The following is a 25,483-nucleotide window of genomic DNA, read 5'->3' as shown; positions in this document are numbered from 1 at the left end:
GCCTGTAGGACTTCACTTTATAAATTGTTAAGGAGGCGGGGTGGGGTCTCCATGTGTCCCAGACATTTGTCCTGTCCAGTCCTCTCCCTGAGTAGTAAGGGAGGCAGATCCAAAACTCTGGTCAGTGCAATAATGTCTCTTTTATGGATAGAGTATTTTTTTGGCATTCTATAATGATATACGATACAGAGCAGTATTAGGCTTGACCAGCCCCCTTACCCTCAATCTTTTTGCTGCAGCACCTTGTCTTGCTTGATGGGTGGCTGTGTGAGGGGCCAGGAAAGGCAGGTTGCTCCCACGCGGTGCGCCCAGTGGCCGCACTGTCCCGCTGCCCCCAAATCCCCCTTTGGGCACTTCCCCGAGGCCTCGCTGCCCTCCCTGCACGGCGTCCGCTGCTGCCCGGCCTCCCCGCAAGCCCTGCGTTAGCTCCTCGCGTAGGAGCCCTGGCTGGGCTTCGCCGCCCTGCGCGGACCCTCTCCAAAGGAAAGGCTGAGGAAGAAGGATGCGGAGGAGAGCACTGCTCGGGAAGTCTAGTTTAGTAAGTAAAATTGTGACCCCCCCCTGTGGCGGACAGATGAATGAATTTTTTGCCTTAAACATTTCTTGGTGCATGGGGTGCAGGCAGGCCACAACCCCGAACAAGCCATCTGTCCCTGGCGGAAAGGGGACTGGGCTGCTGCAACCCTCCGAGATGGTCTCCCTGCGACCACCCAGGACACACCGAGCCTGCACTGAATGAGACCACAATCGGGCAGAAACTTTGGGATCTGGACTGTAAATTATTGTCCGTTTTTAGCACAACTTCTATAAAACCTGCTTGGCATGAGTGGCTAAATTTGCTGAAGCCTTAGGCCGCACTCCCTAGTACAGTGAGAAAGGGCCCAGAGCTGCTGCAGGCGGGAATGATAAGGGCGTTACCAGCAATTTGCATTCCTGTGCACTGCTGAAACAGTGCTAATTGCTGGAGTTATCACCTTCTTTGTCAGGGCCTTGAGAGCTAATGGCTGGACCCAAGAATGGAGACAGACCTGTCAGCAGAAACGGCAACAGTAAACGGCCTACCTAGGGACAGTGAGGAGACCCAGTAAGGAGCAGGAGACCCCAGACCCAAATATTACTATTGGTCTGAACTACCACGTGAGGGTTGGGAAAACTTAATTTGAAAAAGCTATACTTGCCGAGGGATTTCTTTGTTTGGCCCCTCTCGCTCCCTCTCTCGGCCCTCGCTCCTCGTCCCTCGCCGGAGGCCCCCAGCTTGAGCTGTGATTCGAGCGGAGTCAGCGGAACATCATCGGCCTCGGAGTGGTGGTAGCTAGCTTCCTCTCTCCTTTTCCAACTTTTCTCTATCCTTTTCCCTTACCCTTGTTCTGTTCCCCTCTTCCCCTCGCCTCCCCTTCGCTTTTCCCCCACCTTTTCTCCCCACTTCGTGGAAAATAAAGTTAAAAGGTTGTACGATATTTGACCAGATTTAGCGTCTTAATCTCGTCCTTGGGATCGTAACGAAACCCTCCCGATATTGGATCGGGACACCCCCCCCCACACACACACGCCAGACTGTGCCTAAGTCCAAGGCAGGAGCAACAGGAGAAGGGTTTGAAAGTGCCAGTGAATGCTTTTGCTTTAACTATGACCAAAAATATAATGCCTTCATGTCAGTATTTTTCCTGAATTCTAACAAAATTAATTAGATTCAAGCCACTTTCAAGGGCAACTGCTCTGTTAGCTTGCAATTAGATAACTCTTTTTCAGTTAGAAAAAGCTGTTGAAGACATAACAGTTATGAAGGGACCTTAAGGAAGTGGATTAGATGCAATCTCTATTAAATGGAAGAGCAGCTCTTAGGGGATATTTTTGATAGAAAAGAAATATCTACTAATATTAAGAATTTTAACACATTAATAATTTAAGATTAATACATACTAGCACACCAGTATTTTTGTAAGTATCTGTTTTTTTGGAGCGCAAAGATTACACCTGTATTAATCAAGCATGACCAAATCAGAGCATATTTCAGAAATGGAGAAAGGTGTAATTTAAAACTAATTGTACTGAACATCTATTAAAATGATGGAGACCTTGGCAAAGCACATGTCCAGATGAAACCAGTGAAATGCACTTGATGATGATTATATATTACAAAAATCACATAACACACTGCATCTCTCTCATTATAAATCTCTTACTCCCTCTCCAAATAATATTAAAATCCTCTAATCTAATTACTCGCTGGAATCATAACGCTGGTTCCCAGTGGTAGGCCAGTAGAGGACGAGCACACCAGGCAGTACCAGGCTTTTGAGCATGGTAAGTTGCTGCATCTCTTTTTGTTTAGTAATGTTTTCAGCTATGCTCAAAGTAGGATCACAATTTTTAGGTTAGAAAGTGTTCTGCTATGTTCTAGTCTAATCAGGTTTGCACCAAATACTATGTTGTTCCCTGAAGAGCACTTGTACTGTGATCATTTTCTAAGGTATTCATGCTTTGGTTTATGTGACCATTTAACTGTGACTAAAGCATCCAGATACCTAGTCAACTGGCACTAAATTATGGGTCGATATTTTTATTGTTATTGTGTCTTGAGGGACTCACTTGAGTTCTACCAGGACTGTACCTTACCTTTTTTTCACTGCCTAGATTTCCAGCAGTCTCCTCTCGGTTGTGGCACTCTCCACTTCAAAGTGACTGACCTATTTCTTCCTTCACTAGAGATTGGATGTATGGATATTACATCAGTAGATTTGACTCCTGAAGTTGAGGCCAATGTCTTCTGGAAGCATTTTCTTTCTCAGTGTCCATGGAGGATTTTAACATGGAAGTTTTCTTTTGCAAAATATAGCTGATATTTAAGTCTGCTGGATATCATAGTATATGGCATAATGGTTATTGTTCTAACTCATTAAACTGCCATCTGTTAATTTTACATTCGTGCTGGTTTGGGGTTTGTTTGTTTTCAAGGATTCTTTAAACTGGGATATGAAATCATTTGCAAAGGACCGAAGAAAACTACTAAGCTTTAGGAATTAGGCAGACAAATCTTTGTACTATGAGGGAATCTTGTCTTGGGAGTTAAAGGCAACCAAGATGCCTCCACATGTAAAATGAAATTCCTGATACAGAGGCCTATATTAAGCTAACTTCAGTTTAGGTCCCAAAGTTACTTGGGGAATTACTTTAGGCTCCTTCTGAAGTCAGTTGAGGGAGAAGCACATTGTGAGAGCGTGGTTCAGGCTGCTAAAGTCGGGTTGACTTTAGAGAAACCTCACATAGATTGTGTTCCTCACTCATATGTCAGTTTAAAGGCATAAAATGAGGAGCGATGAATCCTGGCCAAAGGATCCAGGCTTAGCTATCATAAATCAGTGTAGATCTATTGAAGAACTGGTCCATAATTTCCTTTTGTTCTTGTGTGGAAAAGGGAGGATTAAGTCCACATACAGTTGCACAAAAATGAACAAAATTACTGAGTATTATGTGAAAGATAAAGATGTCACTCTTAAACAAGCATTATTTTATTAGGGAAACTTGCAGTACCTTTTGCATAATAAAGAGAAAGGGCTTCTTAAGGTTTGGGGCAGCTGCAGCAGTTTGCTAGTATGGTTCTATGAAACATTGACCTTTGCATCCAGCTTTTCTGCCACAAATGACTTCCTCTCCCATTTCTGCACAGCCCACAGTGCTCTGGTAGAAGAACTGCTGTAGGCGAAGACACAGAAAGCTGACTAGTACAGTGAGCACAGGCGCACATGTGAGAGAAGTTCGGAGGATGAGAAAAGTGTCAACATCTAGCACCAGTATTGCAGTGTTTATATCTAGGACTAAAACTACAGTGTTAGACAAAATTGAACCCTAACCCAGCCAAATATAGTTGTGAACAATAACCACAGGTAATTCTGGAACCAGAATAGAAAATATTTTTAAACAAGCAGGGTTAATTTAGGCAATATGAGAAGTGCCTAAATTGATACTACTTTCATTCCACTGTTCAGTATTTCTCTTCAATGTATCTCTATTGTCAGCTACACAACCAACAGGACACAAGAAACTTTCTACAAGTACATTTTTATTTAAAATAAAAATTAATTATGGTGCCTTTTTAAAATAGGGTACTGCACAATCTGTATATGCAACACAGTTTTTGGTACGGAACATACTTATTGAGCAATATCCTTAAATACTAAATATACATTAATGGCTTGTTTGAGAAACATGACAACATTAATTCTGATATTTTTTCTCTTTAGTCATTTAACCACTGATACAGGTTTCCTATAAACAATATTCGTTTTCATCTGTACATGTGGTACACAGTCAAGAAGGCAGATCTTAGAATATTTACATTCATGCATTGATTTAAACACACTATTTTGCAGTTTAAAATAATATATTTTTGTTTGTACAGATGCAGGGAGTATTGTAAATATATATCTATCATAGGCCTGATTCTCCATTGCTTGGCAGCATCTATGCTCATTACCTTGTCAGAGCAGTAGGCCCGCACTTGCTTCACATGCTATACGTGACCATATGGCATGCAAGACTGGACAATTAAGTCTCCGTATAGATATATATCAATATATTTATATCTTATACTTAGAACTCTCCTTTTTCTTTCCATGTCTGTTTTTGCAGCATCTGTCCAAGGTACAGATGCTTTTCTGGTCACACCTCTGTGTTGGGTCTGAGCCAGGAAGGGTTGCAGGCTTGTGACTCCCTGCAAAGCGCTGACACCTTCAGCTCCTCCCGGCATCACTGAGGGCCGACGAAACAGCATTTGCAGCTCAGGCCCTTTAAAGTGCAGTATCTCTTGTGTCTGCTAGTGGCAATACATATTTAATTAAAATGGGCTTTAAGAAGAAAGTTCAGAGTTAATCCTCTCCCTCAGACTGAACAAAGCAGTTTTCTGTTGTATGAGTAGGTCTGGCTGTGTTCAGAGGCGTAAGAGCAGAGCAGTTTACATCTGTGTAGAAATAGGCCTCCTTGCATCTGCTGAGGATCTGCCCACTTTGTGAACGGAGCTATGCAGGGCCTTTCTAAGCCTGATATTTTGGAGGCTAAAAATAAACTTGAAATGCTTGTAAAGCTGTATTTTGAATTGCCAGTTCCATCTTTAAAGGGTCACTGCTGGAGTGAAGCCCTTATCCACCAAGACGATTCCTTTCTCTTTTGTATTTAATTATAGCGCAATAAGGAAGCACAGAAGCCTCTTTTGTCAAAGCCTTGCAAGTAGTCTGCAGAGTCTTAAACAAAACCTAAAACCACACCAGAAAACTTCAGAAATCATTCCCCCAAAGTACCACCATCCTGGCCTCTCTTTACTGAAGACTTCAAGCTGCTTCCAGTATACTTTTCCTGGTGCCTTTCTGAAGACCACCTTAAATTTTGGTGCAATGTAGTCAACTGTATTTAGAAAGCCAGGGATCTAAAGGCAAAACGACCTCATACAGAATTTCCTCTCTCTTCCTACTGTATAGCTATGCAACTGCTGAGAGCAAAGACCCTGGGAAAGCAGAGAGGAGCAGCTCCTAGCCTGTCTGCTGCTGTTCTCGTGTGGCCAAGGAGAATGAAAAGACATTGAGGGGAGCGTTTGCTTATGGGATATTTTGGGCCGACATTCAGTTAAACATTATGGTGATTTTAATGTAACCAAACATTTTTTTTTTTAATATCAGGATGTTGAATATAATGATAGAGCAGTGCCTACTGTGTAAATAAGACACATCCATATCTCTTAAAATACAGTCACAGGGCTGGTATGTATTTTTTTCATGATTATACAGATGGGCAAATTGAGGCACAGAGGGGCAAACTTGCTTGCTAGTAAACAGCAGATCAGCAATGGAGTTGAAAATAAACCCTACACCCTGTGTGGGCGTCCCTTAAAATGTCCTGCCTCCCCGCTCGGAATGAAGATTTCAATGTTTATGCTCCGCTGCAAAGATCTTGAGGGGTCTGGGGCAGATTTGCTTGTGGGTGATGTCATGCATCAGGATTTTCTCTCACCGAAGACATTTTACCATTGGCAATGCTGACGATAAGATAGTGTCCTGTGACCTCCTCTTTAGACTTTTTTTGCAAAAACAGACACAATTTGATGGACATATTGAGCTACAAATCCCTTTTGTTATTTTGGCCTTATAGAACATGCCTTTAAAGCTTTGTTAGAAAATAAATAAAATCAACAACCTTTAGGAGAAAGTGCTAATTCTGAGCCTGTATCATGCTAAACTCTTCTGCACTCATACTTTATACTCTCAGCTAAACATGCAACCAGTCTCAAACTATGCCACATTTATGCAGAAACAACCGAAGTAAAAAAAAGAAGGCAAACATAGGTAGGTAACCACATCAAAATAAATGTTATAGCTTAAAAATATTCTAGAAATATACTTGAAATATTTTTATTATAATATTTAGGGGCTAAGTGCCTTAGGTAATCAACATTTGGGATACTAGAGTCAAAATGTAAATTCTGTTATTTTAATCCCACTTTGGATCTAAGAACATATCACTGTATCTTGTGCAAGCACATAATATAAATATGGCAGGGAATAATCATACTCTTGGGCAAAAGGTTACTTGTTCTCTTTCACTTTTATCATTGCATTCACTTGTTCTCAGCAAAGTCTAGACTTTTGAAAAATAATTTTATGTATGTAGCTTAATTTCTACATAGTGATGACAGGCTAAAAGGCTAAATGAGTAACTCCATAAATTCCTCAACAGTAGTATATAGCAGCATTTCATTTGATCATTGAAAAGATACTTATATTTACATATACCTTATTGTTCATTAGGTAATAGAAAACTAGAGATGGGCCTGAGCTGAAACTGCTGATTTGAACATCCCAGAGCTTTCTGTGGGGGAAAGTCTGCAGAACATCATCTTCTCTTATCAGGCCAAACTCTAAATGCCAGAGATAGACCAACTGCAGACAGGAATGTGTTCAAAATCAAGATCTAATTTTTGCAGTTCAGGCACATCATTATATAAAACTGAAAGTATCTATATTTTGCAGTACTGACAGACTCGAAGGCTGGAGTGCAGTCACTGTACAGGGCGAGACTGGGCCGTCTTGCTTGAGTTACTCACAGACACAGAGACGGAGTGTTACTGAAGCTTGACATCCAAACAAGAAGCCAGTGTGGAAATTTGTCTTTCACTGCATCGCTACTTTCAGCACAGAGGTAAATGCAGACATACACATGGAGGTGTGACACAAAGAAAATTTTTAGAAAGTGGGAAAAGACTATATAAAGTCTAATCACTGGCCTTTATCCTGGGGGTTATGTACTGAGTCTAACCTGAGATCCTAAGTGAAATGAATTTGGGTGGATTCAGCTTTGCAAGTCATCTGCAATCCACATCACGAAAAGTACAACATTAAGCTATTATGTTGAATTTGGCACACTTGGCAGTCTCTGTTCAGAGACTGAGTTAACGTGGGCGCATCCGACTTACCAGTTCCTCATAAATGGTCCTCTAAGCCAGACCTAATGATGTCCTTGGTGAATCAGTTCTGGACACTCAACACTTTCAGGAAACAACACTGATCAGTGAATGCAGAGGACTTCTTTTTCAAAGTGCTGCTAGTCCTTTCAACACAATCCTGCCCAAATAGACACTTCAAAATGTAAACAAAATCTTTCCTGGAGGGGTCCCTGGCAAATCAGTGTGAGGCAAACACAGAGAAATATGTAGAATCTCACAAAGAAAAAACTTGTTAAAGACAAAAAATAAAATGTGATGCAAAAAAGGAGACTGATTATGAAGTAGTAATGTTCAAAGCACCTCTTAATATTATCTCTTTTTCATTAGCAATGTTAATTGCTAAGATCATATATCTTGATTTCTTTTGCCTGGAAAGTCTTCAGCCATGGAAATTGCATAGTCACGAGACTGCAGATGAATTTCCTGGGTCACAAGTTCATGCAATTTTTGGTTGCTTGATGGCTTAACAGAAACCTTTTCCCCCTTTTTAATAGCAAAATAATAGGAATGATAAGAATGAATGAACTAAGCATACAAAGCTGCTAGCTTGTAAGTGAAAACACTGCACAGGCTGGCAAAGCATGTAGGCGACAACTTCCACCCTTGAACCTCAGACCCATTTATAATAAGTTGCTGCCACTTTGGCAGATCACCTTCCCATTGAAAGATCCTATTTAAGCAGCTTTTGCTTAATCAATCCAAAATAAAAAGTGGGGGGGAGAGGAGAAGAAGAAGAAGTGGGAGTCATTGTGACGATGCTTTCAAGAGATGCAGCATGCAATACTTATGCCTTTGTGAGGCCTTTTCTCCGGGTAGCCCACGTGGGCAAGTTTATCCTCCCTTGGACAAGCAGCAGGCCTGAAGAGCAGCCTGCTTTTCTCTTCTGAATCACTGATGTGGGCGCTATTTCTGAAATGAAGTCCTTGGCCACAGAGCGCCTTTCGTTTCCTTAGTTCACCCACCTTGCATACTCTGTGTGTGTGCTTTTAAAGTTTAACACCTCCTGCATCTTGAAGGGCTTTCAGGAATTATACAACTGCATTGTTATCCACTGTTTTGTTGTTCTGGGAGGAGGTCATTGCATATTCAGCTCGACTGGTTCCATTCTCCTCTTTTCTCAGCGGTTTCCTTGGATGATCACAGGTTCGATGGTGTATAGGTGGCGTGGGGGAAAAGAAAGGACAGAGATAAACATCTTCTTTATCATTATAGATTAAAAACAAGGACATTTAAGATGTATTATAAGATTGAACTTTTCCACTCTATTTATTTCTTTATGAACACAGGTCAAATCAGCAGTTGCATTTTTTCAAGCCTCATGATCTGCCTAGAGCATGTGGGTTCTGGTACTGAGGCCACATCACAGTCTGTCGGTTTTTCTGTGCCAGTCGGAGCAACAGAGCGGGTTTTGAATCAGATGAAGGTTGCTGGAAAGAGAGCTCTGTTGCCTGGGGGCTGGGTACAGTCCCGACTCTGCTACCACCTCCATACCTGGCATGGAGGGAGCCACCCAAAGCTTAGACAGTAGTTCAGGCTCTGTCTTGGGGTTGTCCTAGGCCTCTCTCTTCCAAGTGCCAAATAATTCAAACTGCAACAAGGGCAAATCATGTCCACTGAGGACCCAAATCACATCATAAAACCACTGTGTTCAGTCACTAGGAACAGGACTCATCTGATCAAATGTAGCTATGTACAGCTGTGATGACCACCCCGAGCTCCCTTTACAGTTAGTGGAGAGAAACAAGTAATTTTAAAATGTGATTCAGATCAACTGAAAGTGGATACTTAAAATAAGTCAAATGCACTGTGCCCAAGGCATTCCTATTTCTTTTTATTGTCCTTAAAGGAAGCCCAGTTTAGTAGCTCAGACATAAAAGTCCATGTTGTAGATGTCTGAGTTAGGTAAAACAATATGCTCAGTGACTGGAAACGCTGTGCCTGCTGTGATCTACTGATCCCTCAACACCAACCATGGAAATAGCCCCCCTTTTTTCTTGTTTAGCAGCCACTGTCACCATTTGGTGACACAGTCCAGATCCTTCAACAGTAACTGTGAGGCAAATCAGGAAATGCCCAGCAAGTTTAGAAAACTAGCAGGAATCTGCAAATCACTGAGCAAAAGCATCTTATTTGGTATTTTAAAGTGACTCTGAAGAGAGGGACCTGAGCACAAATCCTGTAACAGACCCACAACTTCTCTCCTCGAAAGTGATATGACCTTTATTTAAAGCTGAAGCTTCACATATAGTAAGAGCAAAAAACTTTGTGCTTTCCATACAGATATTCCATATAGATATTGGGCCTGGATGTTAGTGCCTTGAGTTTAAGGTGCTTCTAAGGGCAAAAGGAGGACTATATAAACAAATGTAATACAACAGTCAATCTGGGTTATTATTTTTGACATAGTTTAATAAAAAAACCTCCAATTAATACAAAAATAGTTAATGACATTTAATTTCAGCAGAGAAAAGCATTAGTGAAAGCTTTATGGAGTCTGATTATAAGAAGATAAATTTGTTTTGCTTGTAATCACAAAGAGAATACTTCTCACTGCGACATCTTACATCCCCCTTCAGCTGGTAAGACTTAAGGCTTGTTAATATTAACTGTGATTCCAGCTGTTAAAGAATGGAAATGGAATTGGAAGAGAAGACTAAAAAGCTTTGTTGAACCCTTTTTGAGCCATTAACGTGCTGTGCCTGTCTATATCTGACATAACTTCCTGCAGCTCTGTCTTTCATGACATTATAAAGCATCCATCCACCTCACCACATCTCTGACAAGAGGAATGGAGAATCTGACAGCAACATTTCTTGTCTCATTTCTACCTAGAGAATCAAAATGTTGCAACTGTCTTTAAACTTCCTGTTGTTTTCAAAATTCTATGAATGGTCAAAAAGTGAGAAAGTTTTGGTGGCTTCTAGTTTCTATCTTTTCTGTCTCCTGTTTGTTTACCCCTTCTTTCAAAATTTTCGTGTCCAATGGCTTTTTGCTCCTCTCCAGCTCCATTTTCTCTCCCTGTCTAGCCTTCCTCTTCTTTCTTCAGTTTAAAAAGTGCCTTCGGCTCATTTTTATTTACATTTTTATTTTTTTCTAGAAGTGATTTCAAGAATAGCTTCTTTATTCCTCCTGAAACTCTGCCTTTTTTCCTTCCTTCTCCCTTTTTGCTTTGATTTCTCATCCCCAAGAGCATGTTTGCTCTTTTCACATCCCTAGGTTTGTCTCCCAGCGTGAAGCCAGCATGCTGTCTCACTGGGAGTTTCAGAGACTCCCTTACAGTGGTGAGATCTCTCTGGAGAACCTGCTGGAGAGGTAGCCAGTGATATTCTACAACTGGTACTAGATGTGCATTGAAAGTGTATTTTTTCAGAGCTTGAAAAATACTGGAAGGAGATTTTATCAGGGTTCTGCTGGCACTCTGCATCCCTGAGATCCTCTTCTGTCTGATACAGCTGCTCAGGGTTAGCGTTACTAAAACAGAGCAACTACTTTTCTGGGTCTCAGTGAAATGCTAGTTTGAAGCATTTATTTATTTAATTTTTGCAGGCACTAAATTTCAGGCTTGAGGAACACTCCATTTAATTCCTTCACTCAGTTTATTTCCAAATGGATGACAGGCATGGATTTTGGGTCAAACTTGCCTCTCTCTTACACCATTTAAATCACTGTCTTGATGGAGGTTTACGCACTTATCCCAAAGATTAAGACTGACCTATATATTTAGATATGCAAACTCTTTTTGGTCTGTTGAAATTTTTAAACTGCCCTTTTGTGTTAGAGCACTAGCTCTTTCTGTGTCACTACCTCTGTGTGTTACTAGCTCCTTTTTCTCTCAGATTTTAACTTTGTAGAGATCCAAGTATACATACTTTTCCTCTTACACACCAAGGGGAGCCCTTTTATCCCATTTTGTGCCTGATAAACTAGGTAATGCATGATCTTCCTACATGTAACACTCTACGTCCCCTTTCAGATGAAGTAGTGCAGCCCTGTATTCATGCATTTCCATTCCAGTGTTTCTCTTCATTGGTAAGATGGATATTTCAAATTAGTGAGGAAATAAGCAGGGAATAAACATTCATATCTGTGATATACTCACTTGGTGGCAGGCGAAACAGGCTGTTCACTAACAAGTGATTTGCATTGCTTTACAGTGTGATTTGCTACACATTGTGCTTTGATGTTTAGCAAAGAGATTGGTGCATTCTTCATGCAAAATGTCTGCAAATGAAAGGTACATGCAACTCTGCATAGCTTAGTACATGCCTGAAATGATATTTCAGAGTCCATAATGACCTCTCCACCATGTATGCGTTAATTTGCATGTGTCCTACAATCAAGAAAGCATCAAACAGCCATTTAATAGCGTGCTTCACATGCTAAGCTTCAATTTCAGATCAAGTTCTGATCACATTACATGGTAAATCTTATTTGTCAAAGAAGTTCATATTGGTTCTATACCAGCTCTCTGCACAGTCCTGTGTAAAGGTCAACGTAACAATGCACATCGAACAGAATTTGTATGTTCTGTCTTTAGAAAATTTATTAAAGAAAATGAAGTTTTGGGCCCTTTATTGCATAAGGTCACAAAAATCAGTTGGTACATTTGACAAAGTCCTCCCTGTCAGCTTTTGCTGTTGGTGTAAATTTGGCATAGCCCTACTGTCAGTAATGCAGTTCTGCTGGTAGAGTACACAGGGAGGGTCTCAAATGATTTGTCTCACGTTTACACATTTAAAAAAAATCTCTTTATATGCCTTTCTAAACAGAATCAAAAAAAAGCTGACAGGATTGTTCATTTAATCAATGAATTTTTATGCCTTGTTACTCACAGGCTTATTAAAGCTTTTAGGAGGAGAAGACTACCTAGAAATGGGAATAAAAGTTTGTTCAGAATATTAAACAGTAAGAGGGTTTAAAAGACGCAAGCCAACCCCATGAAACATTCACATTCTTAAAAGTCGCTTTGAAGAGATAAGTTAGAACCAAAATCTGACTCCCTAAGACAAGCCTGAGCGCTGCGAAGCCCCTTTCCTAAGCGCCTGCCTCCATGGCAGTGTCACTGCTCAGCCTCCTGCCCACGGCCGGCAGCAGCCGGGAAGGGAGGAGCAGCTGAAGGTGGGACCCAGGGAAAACCAGCCCGGGAAGAGGGGGTGACCTTGTGCTGGCAGCAGAGAAACGTAGGGATCTTAAATTTGCCTCCTTCTGGGGCCCAGATACCTTACTCAGCACTGCCAGGAGACGCCTGCTTCCACTTGTGATTTGCTGCCCTGAATTTTCTTCTGAGGGAAATGCCTATCTATCTCGTTTCTTACAAAATAGGAATAGGGAGTGTCATTTTTCTTTCAAAATGCAGTTAGAGGAGAAAATGCCACTTTGTTCTCCTTTTCATCAGTTGTTAGAGGAAATGCCCCGGGTTCAGAAGACTGCGGCTCAACACTTTCTTTCTTGAACAGTGGATACAAAATTATAAATTGCACTTGAAAGTTATCTGCAAAATTAAAAAAACAGACTTGATGGTATTTAAGTGTATCAGTATTAACCGCTAGTGATTTCTCTGACATCGAAAGCTACCAGGCACCTTTCTACTGCCTTTGTGTAGCAGGAACTGAGCCAAGTAGGCAGAGGGTCCCTTGATCAGGCCCTGAAGGGAAATGTCACAGTGTGAGAGAGGCAAAGAACTGAGCTTTCCCTGCAGGAACAGAAAGCCGGGATGCAGCAGAGCCACGTCAGGACTGAACTGTGACATCTGCCAGCTCAAGGCTACTTGCCCTCGGTGAAGGAGGAAGATGGACTGCGTTAAGTAAGCAGGCGGTCCAACGAATGAAAAATCCTTCTGATTTTTCAATTCTTTCCATGAAGGTGTTTTTAGTAACATCCAAAGGACTTATCTGTCCTTCACAGCAGTTTTGCCTTGAGGTAGCTGTGACTATGAACAAAGTTACTACCGATTTCTACTAATGGAAATGCAGACAGCCTCACTTTTGTATTTCACAGCACAAGTCTATGCTATTGGAAAAGATAAGTAAGAGAGCTGTTCTGCTGCCAAGCTTGTTTATAAGCTGAAAGCAGAAGCCTTGGTCTGCGTGTCTCTCCTGTGTTTGCAGTGACATGTTTTTGCTTTGAGGAACATGCTGCTGACTGCTCGTCAGCGTTCGTATGTGTTACCTGCCGCTCACCAAGACAGAGTGACAGCAGGGAAGTGGCAGTATCAGGAAGGCAAAGAAGTATCACTTATACATGCAATGACTTCAAAGATGTTATCCACCACTAACATACTGATACTTCAGTAGTTAGTAATAGATAAAAACAAATGATTTTCAGTAAAACTGGGTCTCATTTGATATACCCTTATAGGATCTATCTATTCTGATGTGCATTCAGTGTACAGTAGAAATATTCAGGTTACCCATGTATCAGTAAAGAACCAATGGCAGCAACATCTTCCTGGGTTACAGAAGTTGTTCAAGAAACAAAGTAAATATTTGGAAATATATTTTCACTTAACTCCATTACTCTCTGGTTAGGCTGTTACCAACACCTGTAGTAACTATGTTCAGAGGTCTTGGCCAGACTTCCATCCCAGAAGCCCAGACAAGATGATATGTGGAGCTATAGTCACACTCTAAAAACATCTTTATTGAGCAGATACAGGATAGGAATGGAAGGATACATTTTGTAATGTTATTCAGTGATGCTACAATTAGTGGATCATTCCTCTCTGTGACCTGAATGTTTATACAAATGTAAAGAAAATGAAGGGAGGATGTTTACATCTCAGTAATGTGGGTGTTCATCAAACAACAGTTTGATACATCTGGACATTAGCCATTAGAGGTGAATCAGTTCCTGGGACAGCAACTTATTGGAGATGCAAACTTGCTTTCTAAGACTGTTTTGAGAACAGGACCCCTCCTGGAGAGGCTCAGTGCACTGAAGACACTTGTTTTCTAGGACACAGCCATCGAACTCCGTATGCAGCCTCCCACTGCAAGCCTTGCCCAGGAACTAACCTGGACTAGCTGGTCTGGCACTACGGCCCACACATAGAGGCTCATGTTTCACAATCAAAGGGAGGGAAACTTCTCTGAAAATATTTTTCAAGCCTATGGAAACAGAGTCACATTCTGAATTTTCCTTTTGACTGTCTTACAACGATCAGAAAAATTTCATCTGAGTATTTTTTATTTGAAAATGTAAAGATAGAAATTAAAGAAGAAACCCTAAGGATGAAAATTATTTGAAACCTTAATTTTTCTCTGTTAAATTAGTTAACAGCCATATGTAGACCATCAATCTGCCCAGAAAACAAGCAGCGTACTATTCATTACTCGTGGGAAGAGGTTACTGGCTCAACTACCTCCCACGTACAAAGCACATGTTTTACAATTATAATAAAAAGTAGCTCCATCTGGACAAGTTTCAGCTACACACTCACTACTGTTCATCTGTTTGTCAAAGGCCAGCATTCAATATTCTGAATCTCCCTAGGCTTTTACATGTACTCCCTGTAATTCTGCTTCCAGTCTAGTAAGTTAGATAGACCTACATCTAAAAGACAAACTGTCTTGCCCCAATATTTATTATCTCACTGTGTGACCTTTTTGACTTACTCTTCCAGACTAGAAATAGTTTGAAAGAGTAGGATAACACAGATGTTATTACCTGCACAGTTTGAAAGCAATATGTACACTGGATTACTTTCTGTTCTAGACCTTTTGCGGAGGTTTCCTTCCTTAAGCTGCATTGCTCCTTTGCTTTTTATCAAAAAAACTAGGTGTTTCCCTAGGGCCTGTTGAATACTTCAGTCTTAGCCAAACAATCTTCGGTGGTGGGCTGATAAATCAGATTTACAGGAGGAAGGCAGCACAGTTTTAACATCTTCAGACTTTCTCTGTTTCTCATACGCTGGGGGGCGGGGAGGGGATTTGCACAAGTGCATGTGCTAGAACCATTATGAAAAATGGGAAAGACTCTTTCAGAGCACTGCAAGTTGTATTTCATCTCACATTTCAATAGGCTTTGATCTAGCCTCAGGATACCATCTCCTAAGTAGAGTTTCTTCTATTCTGGCTGAAGCCAGAAGCCTTGTTCGCAGGAGTGTTTTCAAGCCTGCAATTTACAGCTAACTCAGCTCTCCCTCACAGCCATTTTTAGCTGACCAATTTCTGGAATATATTTGAGCAAGTTCTGCAGCATGTGGGCGATTTTCAATTTTGGGGTGTTTCACACTTCCCTGTGATAGTCAAATCCCCCTCACTGTGCACAGATTGATGATCTAGCCTTTACTGAGGGCTCCTCTCAGGAGATGAAATATTCCATATAGAGCCACACCACAGCCGTTCTTCAGCATTTACAGGTTCTCTGAGCTTGTGTGTTCAGAGTGCAAGATGTGATGAGCAGATCTCTTTCTGCACAGAAGCATCTATCCCAGCCTGCTGAAAACACTCTGGGTGCATCTGAAGGGAGGATTTAGCCTGTTCAGATTGCAAGTAGTTGCAACAGAAATTGAAGAAGTGGAGTTTAGTCTTCATTGATTTTCAGCAGTGCAAAGTCAGAGTAATTCCACAAACTTTAGTGCACTTTAGCAGGTTTTATTCCAATGTAGCAAAGCAGGATCTGTCCCTGGGAGACTAAGATAAGGCAATCACATTTCCTAGTAGGCCTTCAATTAAACTAATTTCATAATTATGCTCCTTACTTATCCCCTATACAAAACCAATCTTGCAGAAGAGAAGCAGCTTTATTATTATAATACTGGACTATTAACCATTGTAATTGATAAAAATACTTTCAATAACCCTGCATGCCACACCCCATTCTTTGCACTCCCTATAATAATCTTTAAAAGGGTTTATTGACTGGAGGGATATGATAACTGATGTTATCCATCAGGTGTTTTTGGTGCAGAATACATCTTTGATACATTTTGATGACAAAAGGAAAAAAAACTGAATGGGCCTAATGTAAAAAATGAGCTCATTTTGCTGGCCTTTTAGCCTGGCAAAAAGCCACTAAAAGAAAAGGTTCAGCATTCTCTGCAAAGGAAGCAGCAGGCAATGAATCTAATTGGTAATGCATGTGGCATGAAGGCACCCCTCTGCTAACAAAACTGAAACATGTCCACAGTAGTGACACCCTGAAATCCGAAGCCACTCCAACCCACAATGTTATCTGTCAGCTCTTTGAAAGATGAGGGATGACACTTTCCTTCTTGGAAGGAAAGTTGCTGTGATGGATTAGTCGGGTACCATGGGTTATACTCCCAGTTCTGCCACGGGGTCCTGATCTCAGGGCCACCTAAGGACAACGCTCCGAGCCTGAGGCTGAGCCTGTGTTTCTCACATGGCCTTACACAGGGGCAAACTTTGACAGCTTCTGAAGCATGACAGAGGAAAGCTGGAGCTTTAGCTGCTGTGCTTGAGTATGTCTCCAGCTGCAGCATGCAGAGTATGGCCACGGCCGTGCCTAGCAGAGCGCTCTGTCAAGCAAGATAGAAACAGCCTGGTATTATCGATACGTGTGTAGCGCCTAGAAGACAGAGGTGGCTCTATTGCATGAGGCAGTATCTGCCCTAACTAGTCTATAATTTAAAGACAGAAGCCACCTTGAAGTTCTGTCCTAATTTCTTGTGGAAGACAATAAAAGAGGTTGAATTATTTAGTGTAATGAAAAGAAAGAGGAGATGGGATAGGTTTCAAGGAACACCAGAAAAGAAAAAGGGCTATTGAAAGGAACAGATTGAAACAATTTGACATGGGCAAGTTTAGTTTGGAGATCAGAACAAGGTTCATTATTCTCCGAAGAATAATGGTTTGCTGGAGGAGGGAGCAGGGAAAGTAGGAAAGCTACACAGTTTCAAGAAGGTTGATATATTTATGAAAGAAATCAAATGCCATGGTGACTACAATATCAGGGGACAGACAGGGTGATCCAAAGGACTTGTTACAGTCTCACATTACTAAGCTGTCTGGGCTGTCAAACTGAAGAATTAAAGAAGAAATATGGACTGCTGCAGGGAAACAACCACTCTTATATGAGAAATAATTTCACCAAAGTTGAAGTACAGCCATAGTTTCCCTGGGATTGATTCTCAGTGATCAAGGCAAAACCTAAGATCACATCTCAGACATGGGTGAGTTGCTCAGCTACATCACCTGGGTCTGAGTGACAGCCAGGAATAATTAACAGCTCAATAACAAAGGCAGTACCCTTTCCTGCTTTGCTTTTTTCCATTTCATGCAGCTCAGAAAGGGGAACAGAGTAGCATTTCCTGGAGCCCACCGATGAATATCCTCCAGAAAGAACAGCATGGATTGGATACATTACTGCAGCACTGGTACGCTGCTGGCGTCTCACTAAAATCAAAGTCATGGGGTGTGTGCAATGATGGACAAAAATGTAAGGCTGACCCCCAAATTGGATTGTGTGCACCCTCTGCGCTTTTGCGCCCCAAAGCTGAATGTATACGCATGTTTGGTCCTTCACTTCTGCACACCTCTGTGGGTGCTCTCTGTGACCAACACAAAACTGAGACATACACATTCTCACAGGTGCTGGCATGAAGGCAGCAAACACTCTCCTCTGCTTTTCTGTCACTCATTGCAACAGTAAAACAAAAATATGAATGAAAGCTAAAACTAAGATCTTTTTTCTCTTAAAACCATAGAATTCGCCAGTCTTTCTGGAACAGATTGAACTACAACTATCACTATTCAGTACTTTCTATCTTCAAAGTGCTTAACAAGCATTATTAAGGAAATCTGGAGAAACATGCTTTTCAAGCACCTAATTCTATCAATACTAATGAATACCTTTCTTGCTTTATGCAGAAAAGCCATCTGAGCATATACATTGGCCAAGGCATAAGAACTACCTAACTCTTTCTGCTAAGCTACAGTGAGGCTAGTAAAAGATATTTTTAAACTATTACTTAGCTGGGCTCCCAGTTAGAAGTTGTCCTTACAAAGATACATCTGTATTGGAGAGGAAACAGAGGAGAGAAAGATGCAAGAATCCTGTACCACATCTGCAAACTGGCTGGCCATTGCCCAGTGCTCCAGGTCAGTGTGGCCATCATTACTGGAAAAACATGGGGTTGTAATAATAAGGTGAGAGAGAGTTGATGAGCAAGGGCTACTCTTCACCACACCCTCACCATTTCTGAAGGCAAATCTGTCTCTCACCAGCCAAACGACTGTAGATATTGCCATCCTAGGCACTGGGCTTCTCATCCGCCAAAAAACGTTGATCTTTTACGCTACTTTGTGCCCAGCTCTTTTTCCACATGCAGATAACTGCCTTGCTTTTTGATCCCTTGCAGACGTAGACAACAACTTGAATGATGAACGTGATCCATACAGAAGAGCAAGGCTCCTGTTTAAATACTGATCGCTACTTTCTATGCAGATGAACCAAAATTCTCTGAAGATTTTTCCCTTATAGATATGTCTTTTACAAAATAGTGTCTGCACCAGAAATTAATGCAAGGAACAGAGAAGAAAACCAAAATTTGTAAGATAAACTGGCTTTCCAACTATGTAGGTCACTGTGCATTTAAGGCAATCTGTCCCTGCCACCAGCTGATGTAACACAGCTGACTTCCAAGGAGCTACTTATGAATTCCACCAGTAACCAAGAGAAGTCTGCAGAGGCAGATCCTGCTGAGTGTAGCAATGACTGTACACAGTGGTCCCAGCCTCCCCACGCTCCAGGCATGCAACTGGGCAAGTCCATATAAAGGACAAAGCAACCAGCAAGTCCTGCACACCTTGATGTCTACACACAGATTTGTTTTTGTGCAGTTTGGGAACTGAGCTTAGGCAGTTGTAACTGGGGACAATTTCTGAGGAAGGACTTGAATTCAGCCAGTCTCCATACTCAGAAGGACACAGGGCTCTCCAAGGTTCAGAGCAACTAAAGGGAAAAGCCAGGTTAGCCTTCAGCTGCTGTTGCTTGGGAGTGTTAATATCTTTCATAATGTTTCATGCAACTCAAGAAAAAGACACCGAAGAAGGAATTCCAGCATTTCCCCATCTGGAGCATCTTCATACAGTTGGTTTATAGCAAAGGCCAGAATAAGGAATGACCCTGTTTTCCCATTCTTGCCAGTTTTCTGGCTTGCATACAGTTGTGATCAGACTCTTCACTTCTTTCTGTTAGTGCTTTACTCCATCACCCAGCATTAGCTTGGAGTATGGATACTGTGATACTGTTAGGACAGCTGATCTCCAAAAATACCCCTGACATGGCTATTTAGCAAACAGGTCTCTGAGCCAGACAAAATGGGAGTCTTGTTCTCCAGCCCTACGGTACCAGTGGGGGTAGCCATGCGCACACTGACGGAGGTAACACCCAAGTAAAAGCGAGGTAAGCAAGTGGCAAAGCAGGACCACCATGAGCAGATGCTGGCTTTTCCCACCCCCAACTCTGCCCACGCTGACCTACTGCGTGTCTCGCCTTCTCGGCAAGGCTCTCTTCCGAGCTGGGAGCTATGTGCTGCTTAGCAACCTAGGAGCATTATAAATATTTAGCAGTAAGTACTGGGGGGGCAGAGAGGGAAGGACAGAAGCAGCAGAAAGAAGACCATACAGTCACACAAGGGGCTGTAGTACAGCTTCAAGGGTTTTGAGGGTGGCTCCAAGCAACTGAAAGTACAGCTGTGGTTTGACCAAGGAATGCCGTAGCTCTGCATGGTGGAAAACTTTCTTGCACCCTTTGTGCCCTGGCCACTGTGGCTGAGCAGCAATGAAGAGCACGGCAAGGCAGTGGGGCTTATAGTGTGACCTTCCTTCTGAGCAGCATGGATCACAGAAGCACAGCATAGTTGGGATTGGAAGAGACCTCTGGAGATCATCTGGGCCAACCTCCCTACTCAAGCAAGGTCAGCTAGAGCAGGCTGCCTAGGACCATGTCCAGTCGACTTTTGAATATCTCCAAGGATGGAGACTCCACAACCTCTCTGGGCAACCTGTTCCAATGTTCAGCCACACTCATAGTGAAGAAGTGTTTTCCTGTGTTCAAGTGGAATTTCCTGTGTTTCAGTTTGTGCCTGTTGCCTCTCGTCCTGTCACTGGGTACCACTGAGAAGAGACTGTCCTCTTTACACCCTTCTACCAGATATTTATAAACATTGGCAAGATTCTCCCTGAGCCTTTTCTTCTCCAGGCTGAATGGTCCCAGCTCTCTCAGCCTCTCCTCCTATAAGAGATGCTCCAGTCCCTTTATCATCTTTGTGGCCCTTTGCTGGACTCAGCCCACTATGTCCATGTTTTTCTTGTACTGGGGAGCCCAGATCCCCAACATCCTCATGTCCATTGGTTTGAACAAGACCCCCGAGCCTTTATAAACGTTTTTGTTTCAGCAAAACATGTATAAGCTGACAGCTTGTTTGCACACCAAGTTGTGACTAATTAGATAAAAGTGTGAAGCTAACGCACATAAATTGCAGTGGGAAATAACGCTACAGGGATCAGATGCCTGTTTATGTCTGTCTGAGATTCCCTGCACAGGATGTAATACACCCTAACACAGCTCCTGCAGTTCCCTGAGCTTTAACACACAACACTGCGCAAAGACTCTGAGCCGAACAGAGCGGCCAGGGTAAGGCTGAAAATCACTGGAGTTGTGGAGGTTCACCATTCTTGGGCCTCTCTTGGAGCCTTTCATCAACCAGCAGTGGTGACTTGGCACTGTTGCCCTTGTAAGTATGGTTAGGGCTGACTAAATGGGACATGAAGAAAGTCAATACACCTATTCAGAATGAAAAGCAGGGTATTGCAGAGGAATTAGGCCCATACACTTCTGGCTTTCTCATTCTAATTTTCAGAGTTTTTGAGCTTCTGCAAATCCACCATGTTATCTGAACCCACTGGGAGCTGCAGTTGTGTAGTCCCTGGAGAAATCAAGCTCAACCGACTTTACTCCAGATGCACTGGAAAACCTCCATGCAATGGAAAAGGGATCAATAAAGGCACCCAGCAGGTTCCTATGGGGTTCACTGTGTGCAAGGGGAATTCCTGGATGGTACAGAGTTGGAGTAACTGATCTCCCAGCCACCCCAATACAACGAGTACAATTTCCTCTGAAACATAAAAGAGATTGTCCTGGGTGTCCCAGGGGTGCTGCTGGTGGATTCTTGCAGGCTGTAACAAAAGCAGTCCTAAGACTAGATACCACAGCTAATCATGTTGAAAGCTTTCTTTGAATGTCCCTACAAACTATGCTGGGCACATCTCAGTCCCAGCTGTGGATATTCACCAGCAGAGTCAACCACAAGTGAGAGCATATCAGCTTACAAAAAGTAAGATTAGCTTAAAAATTAAATGAATTTTTAACAAATAAAATGTTGTTTCTTTGCCTTGTGGGGTTTTGAATGTGTAGGAATCTTGAGTTTAAAGTCAGTTTTTAGACTTGTAGGTGAAGAGAACAGATGAGTAGTCTAAAAACTGATTTTAAACCCAAGACTGATAATAATTCAGATTACTTCAGAAGTTAGGGTTTCAAGAAAAACACCATGCAATAAAAAGCTCACAGTAAAATTGCTCAAATTGGCAACTGCCCTATTGATTTCAAAGCTTTAATATCAGCCTGTATCTTCTAGTTATGCTAGGGTAAATCAGGAATAACTCCATTGAAGCCAATAGAATCAGGCTAGCATGAGGATTATACTCTGGCCCGCGTCTGTAAAACCCACCTCTGGCTATTACAGGGTTGCACTGAGACAATAACTGTAGAATACTTCAATCTATTATCCAAGTTCTGCCAGTTCAACATAGTATCCTCACTGGCAGTAGAAAAGAGAGAAAAATGGCTGGTTCATTTGTGCTAACAATGAAAATTTAATTGATCACAGGATTGACCATAATGCTCTATAGACTTCTGCTAGCATCTTTGTTAATGCATCACGAATTAGGAGTGAAAAAGTGAAAGTGATCTATTAAGAGAGCGTTCTGTGAAACACTTGGCTATTTGTTTAATGTTAGAGGCAAAAGCATCCATCAGGCTTCTAGTGTTCCTGATTATGAAGAAAAAATGTGATATTTTATCCACTTATGACAGCAAACTTTCTCCCTAGTGGAATGTGACTTTGGTATAATTTAAAGGAGACAAACAGAGGAGGAATCCTCCCCTGTAATAGTTATGCAAAGACGCAGTGCTTATAAAAATCCCAGACTGACAGCCTGGAGAACAGAGCCTTCTGCTCATCCACAGAGCTCACACTGTGCAGAAACAGCCATGCAAACCTGCCTGCACAAAACTGCCGATGTGGCTTGGCTCAGCTATCTATCTCTCAGGGTGCAAGGATATTTTACCCTCCTTTCTCATCAGTCCGTGATCTATCAAACGAACCTGCTAACAAGTGGTAGCAATACTTTTGATATCCTACTCACTTGTCTAATTCAAAAATTAGGCCAACCATCTTTCATCTTGATGCACCCAAAAAATGTTGGGCTGCACCAATTTTTAGTCCTCCTGTACACAATCCCCAGTGATGCCACTAAACCAGCAGATTGAATACAGGAGGGCTCTGGCAACCCCAGTGGGTTTGGATCAAGTTTAAAAGCTGCTCAACAGCTTGTCTCCCCTGGAAATCATTGCACAACTAATACCCAGACTTTAGGGCTGATTGGAAGAACAGCTGATTTTTCCTTTTACTAGTTCTCAGTTTTCATCAAACAGGGCTACATTTACTTTAATAAGCAGTGAAAGCTTTGAAAGAACACAAGAAAACCAACAAGAACTCATTTTTTCTTAGGTAAAAAAGAAGAGATCTCATGCAGCAAGGAAGATTGACTGCCCAGAGTATTTAATTGGTGATTAGTAGATCACATTCCCAGAATGGGAGTAAAGTCACAGGGAGGTGGTTAGGCATACAGGCTGAGCAACCCATGGGGGCCACTGGCCTTCGATCAGCAGATGCAGAGTGCCTGGCTGGGCATGCTCAGCGGAGTGGATGCAGCTAAACATCAACATGTTCCAGCCAGTGGAAAAGGTATCCACACAGAATTTTTTCCCCAGGTTTTCAAATGACAGTCCTACTTTATCTACTGAGTAGTTAACATCTTTCCAGCCATCTGCTGAGAGTTAAAGTACCATTTTTGTGCAAACCCTCCTAATGTTTCAGGGAGAATAAAAGAGGAGTTAGCAGTCCCAAATCATCTTGACCTGTGTGTCATATTCACTTTAAAGCAATAAAGTAAAATTAGGCCACTGTTTTGTTTTATCTCTGCACACACTCTCCTCGCTAGGTAGTTAGGGCCCTGGAGAAAGCACAGGACATTTGACTTCATACAATACCATGAGATCATGCCGTGGACACCACGGCACACCAGTCCAGCTATTATAAAGTGCTTTGAAACTGGAAAGCATTGTGTTCTTGCAATTAATAATGATGCTGGGCTAGACTGTGCATGGCCTCAGTGCTTCTGGTAAGAGATGGCCACACAGAGGCGTAGTTCTTGTTCTTCAGATGAATGGGTGCTACAAAATGGGGTGGGGAGAAACACAGGGCCATGGCCTGCTGAGTGGGACATAACCCTCGCACCTTGGGATGCATTCTTCCCTGTGTAGTGCCTCATCGCTGCCCTCCCTCCCACTTTTTACCAAAAAAAATGTCACAGTGTCTGAAATGAATGCCACACCCTTATAGGCACCAGTGTCTGAAAAAATGCCACACCCTTATAGGCACCCTGACTCATTTTGTTAACCAAAATCAACTTCCTAAACTGTGCTCCCACTACTGAAACTAGACCTTGGAATATACGGAGTCCATAAATCAAACACTAATGATGAATACCCTAGAAAATGCCTGAGCAATGAATTTTGAGACAGTTTACATCTGACCTGCCACTTTATTTCAATGCAATGTTTTCTTCTACTTAAATATTATTTGAAGGTGAACTCAGCAGCTATTTAAGGAAGTGCATATGTAGGCATTTATAGTACTTTTCTCACAGGCTGAGGGACACACACAAAACTGTTATGCCTCGACAAAGTTAGAATAGTGAGCAAAAGGTACATCATGTGAAACATAGCCATCATCAGCCTTTCTTTGCTGACTTAGCAAGAAGGCTCTTTCTCAGCAAACCCTGCGATATACAGCTGAGAACAGAGTTATCCATCCTATGTAAAATCTTGCAGAGCCAAGGAATATCATCCGCAGGCAAAGTGGGCTGCTTACAGGTCACCTCGGATGACATGGATGTGCTGGAGGTATTTAATATAGGTTCTTGAGATGTTGGAAAACCATCCCAAGCACCTCCTACCAGCCTCTGTACCTCGAGCATCAGCTGGCATGGAGATTTGGATGCTCAGCTCTACTATTGCCTTCGCGGTTTGGGAAACTGCTTCAGTATCTTAATTTTATACAGGGATCCAGAGACTGAGTCGTGCCGCACATTTGGCCAATCCTTAAAATTTTTCTAATGTGCCATGGAAAATTTTCCTATTCACATTTTTAGAAAGAGTAATGTATCCCTCTGTCACCAAGACCAGACAAAAGAACTGATAGTTTCTCAGGACATTTCAGACTGTACAGCATCTTTTCCACTGCAAAACTGAGGGTGTTATCACCATGCATATAACCACGCTGCAGCACAAGAAAACATCACCTGTGATCTTTTCCAGCACTTGATTTATGCAACAACACAGCTCTGCAGCTAGTCTGCCAGCCCTGGCATGCCAGTCATGCGGTGTCTAATGCTACAGACTCCTGCAATGCACGCAGTAAGTTTAGAGGCGGCTTTAAGATCCTCTGAAGGACTGTCCCATATGTATCTTCCTGAGTGTTTCACCTGTCTGACAGTGCTGATGACTGATGGTGCTGGTTGACACATTTTGGTATTTGGATCGAAAAGCACAGGAATGGATTACAGGATGTCTTATGACCATTTCATGCTGGTAGAACTTGAATATTTCCCATGGAGATGCAGAGAGAGCAGGCTACTTTGGCTTTAGTAATTATTTTACACATGGAAGCACCAGTCCACTAGG

General features: G+C 42.1%; 1 protein-coding gene across 2 annotated transcripts in view; it reads right to left on the bottom strand.

Annotated features, from left to right (window-relative positions):
• Positions 1 to 4,040: 4,040 nt before the first annotated feature.
• PRIMA1 (proline rich membrane anchor 1) overlaps positions 4,041 to 25,483 on the bottom strand; it is a 57,206-nt gene continuing 35,763 nt past the window's right edge. Inside the window, exons 4-5 of one of the 2 annotated variants that reach the window (XM_026112472.2) lie at positions 11,589 to 11,819; positions 8,556 to 8,617 (exon numbers count right to left, since the gene is read on the bottom strand). In XM_026112472.2, coding sequence (XP_025968257.1) covers positions 11,804 to 11,819 — 16 coding nt within the window. In that variant the 3' untranslated portion in view covers positions 8,556 to 8,617; positions 11,589 to 11,803. Of the gene's footprint in view, positions 8,618 to 11,588; positions 11,820 to 25,483 lie in introns of both variants that reach the window. The other variant, XM_026112465.2, reaches the window with a different exon arrangement.

The sequence above is a fragment of the Dromaius novaehollandiae genome, chromosome 5, assembly GCF_036370855.1.
Source record: "Dromaius novaehollandiae isolate bDroNov1 chromosome 5, bDroNov1.hap1, whole genome shotgun sequence".
NCBI lineage: Eukaryota > Metazoa > Chordata > Aves > Casuariiformes > Dromaiidae > Dromaius > Dromaius novaehollandiae.
Note: the sequence above shows the minus strand (reverse complement) of the source record. Positions and strands in the feature narration are given on the sequence as shown.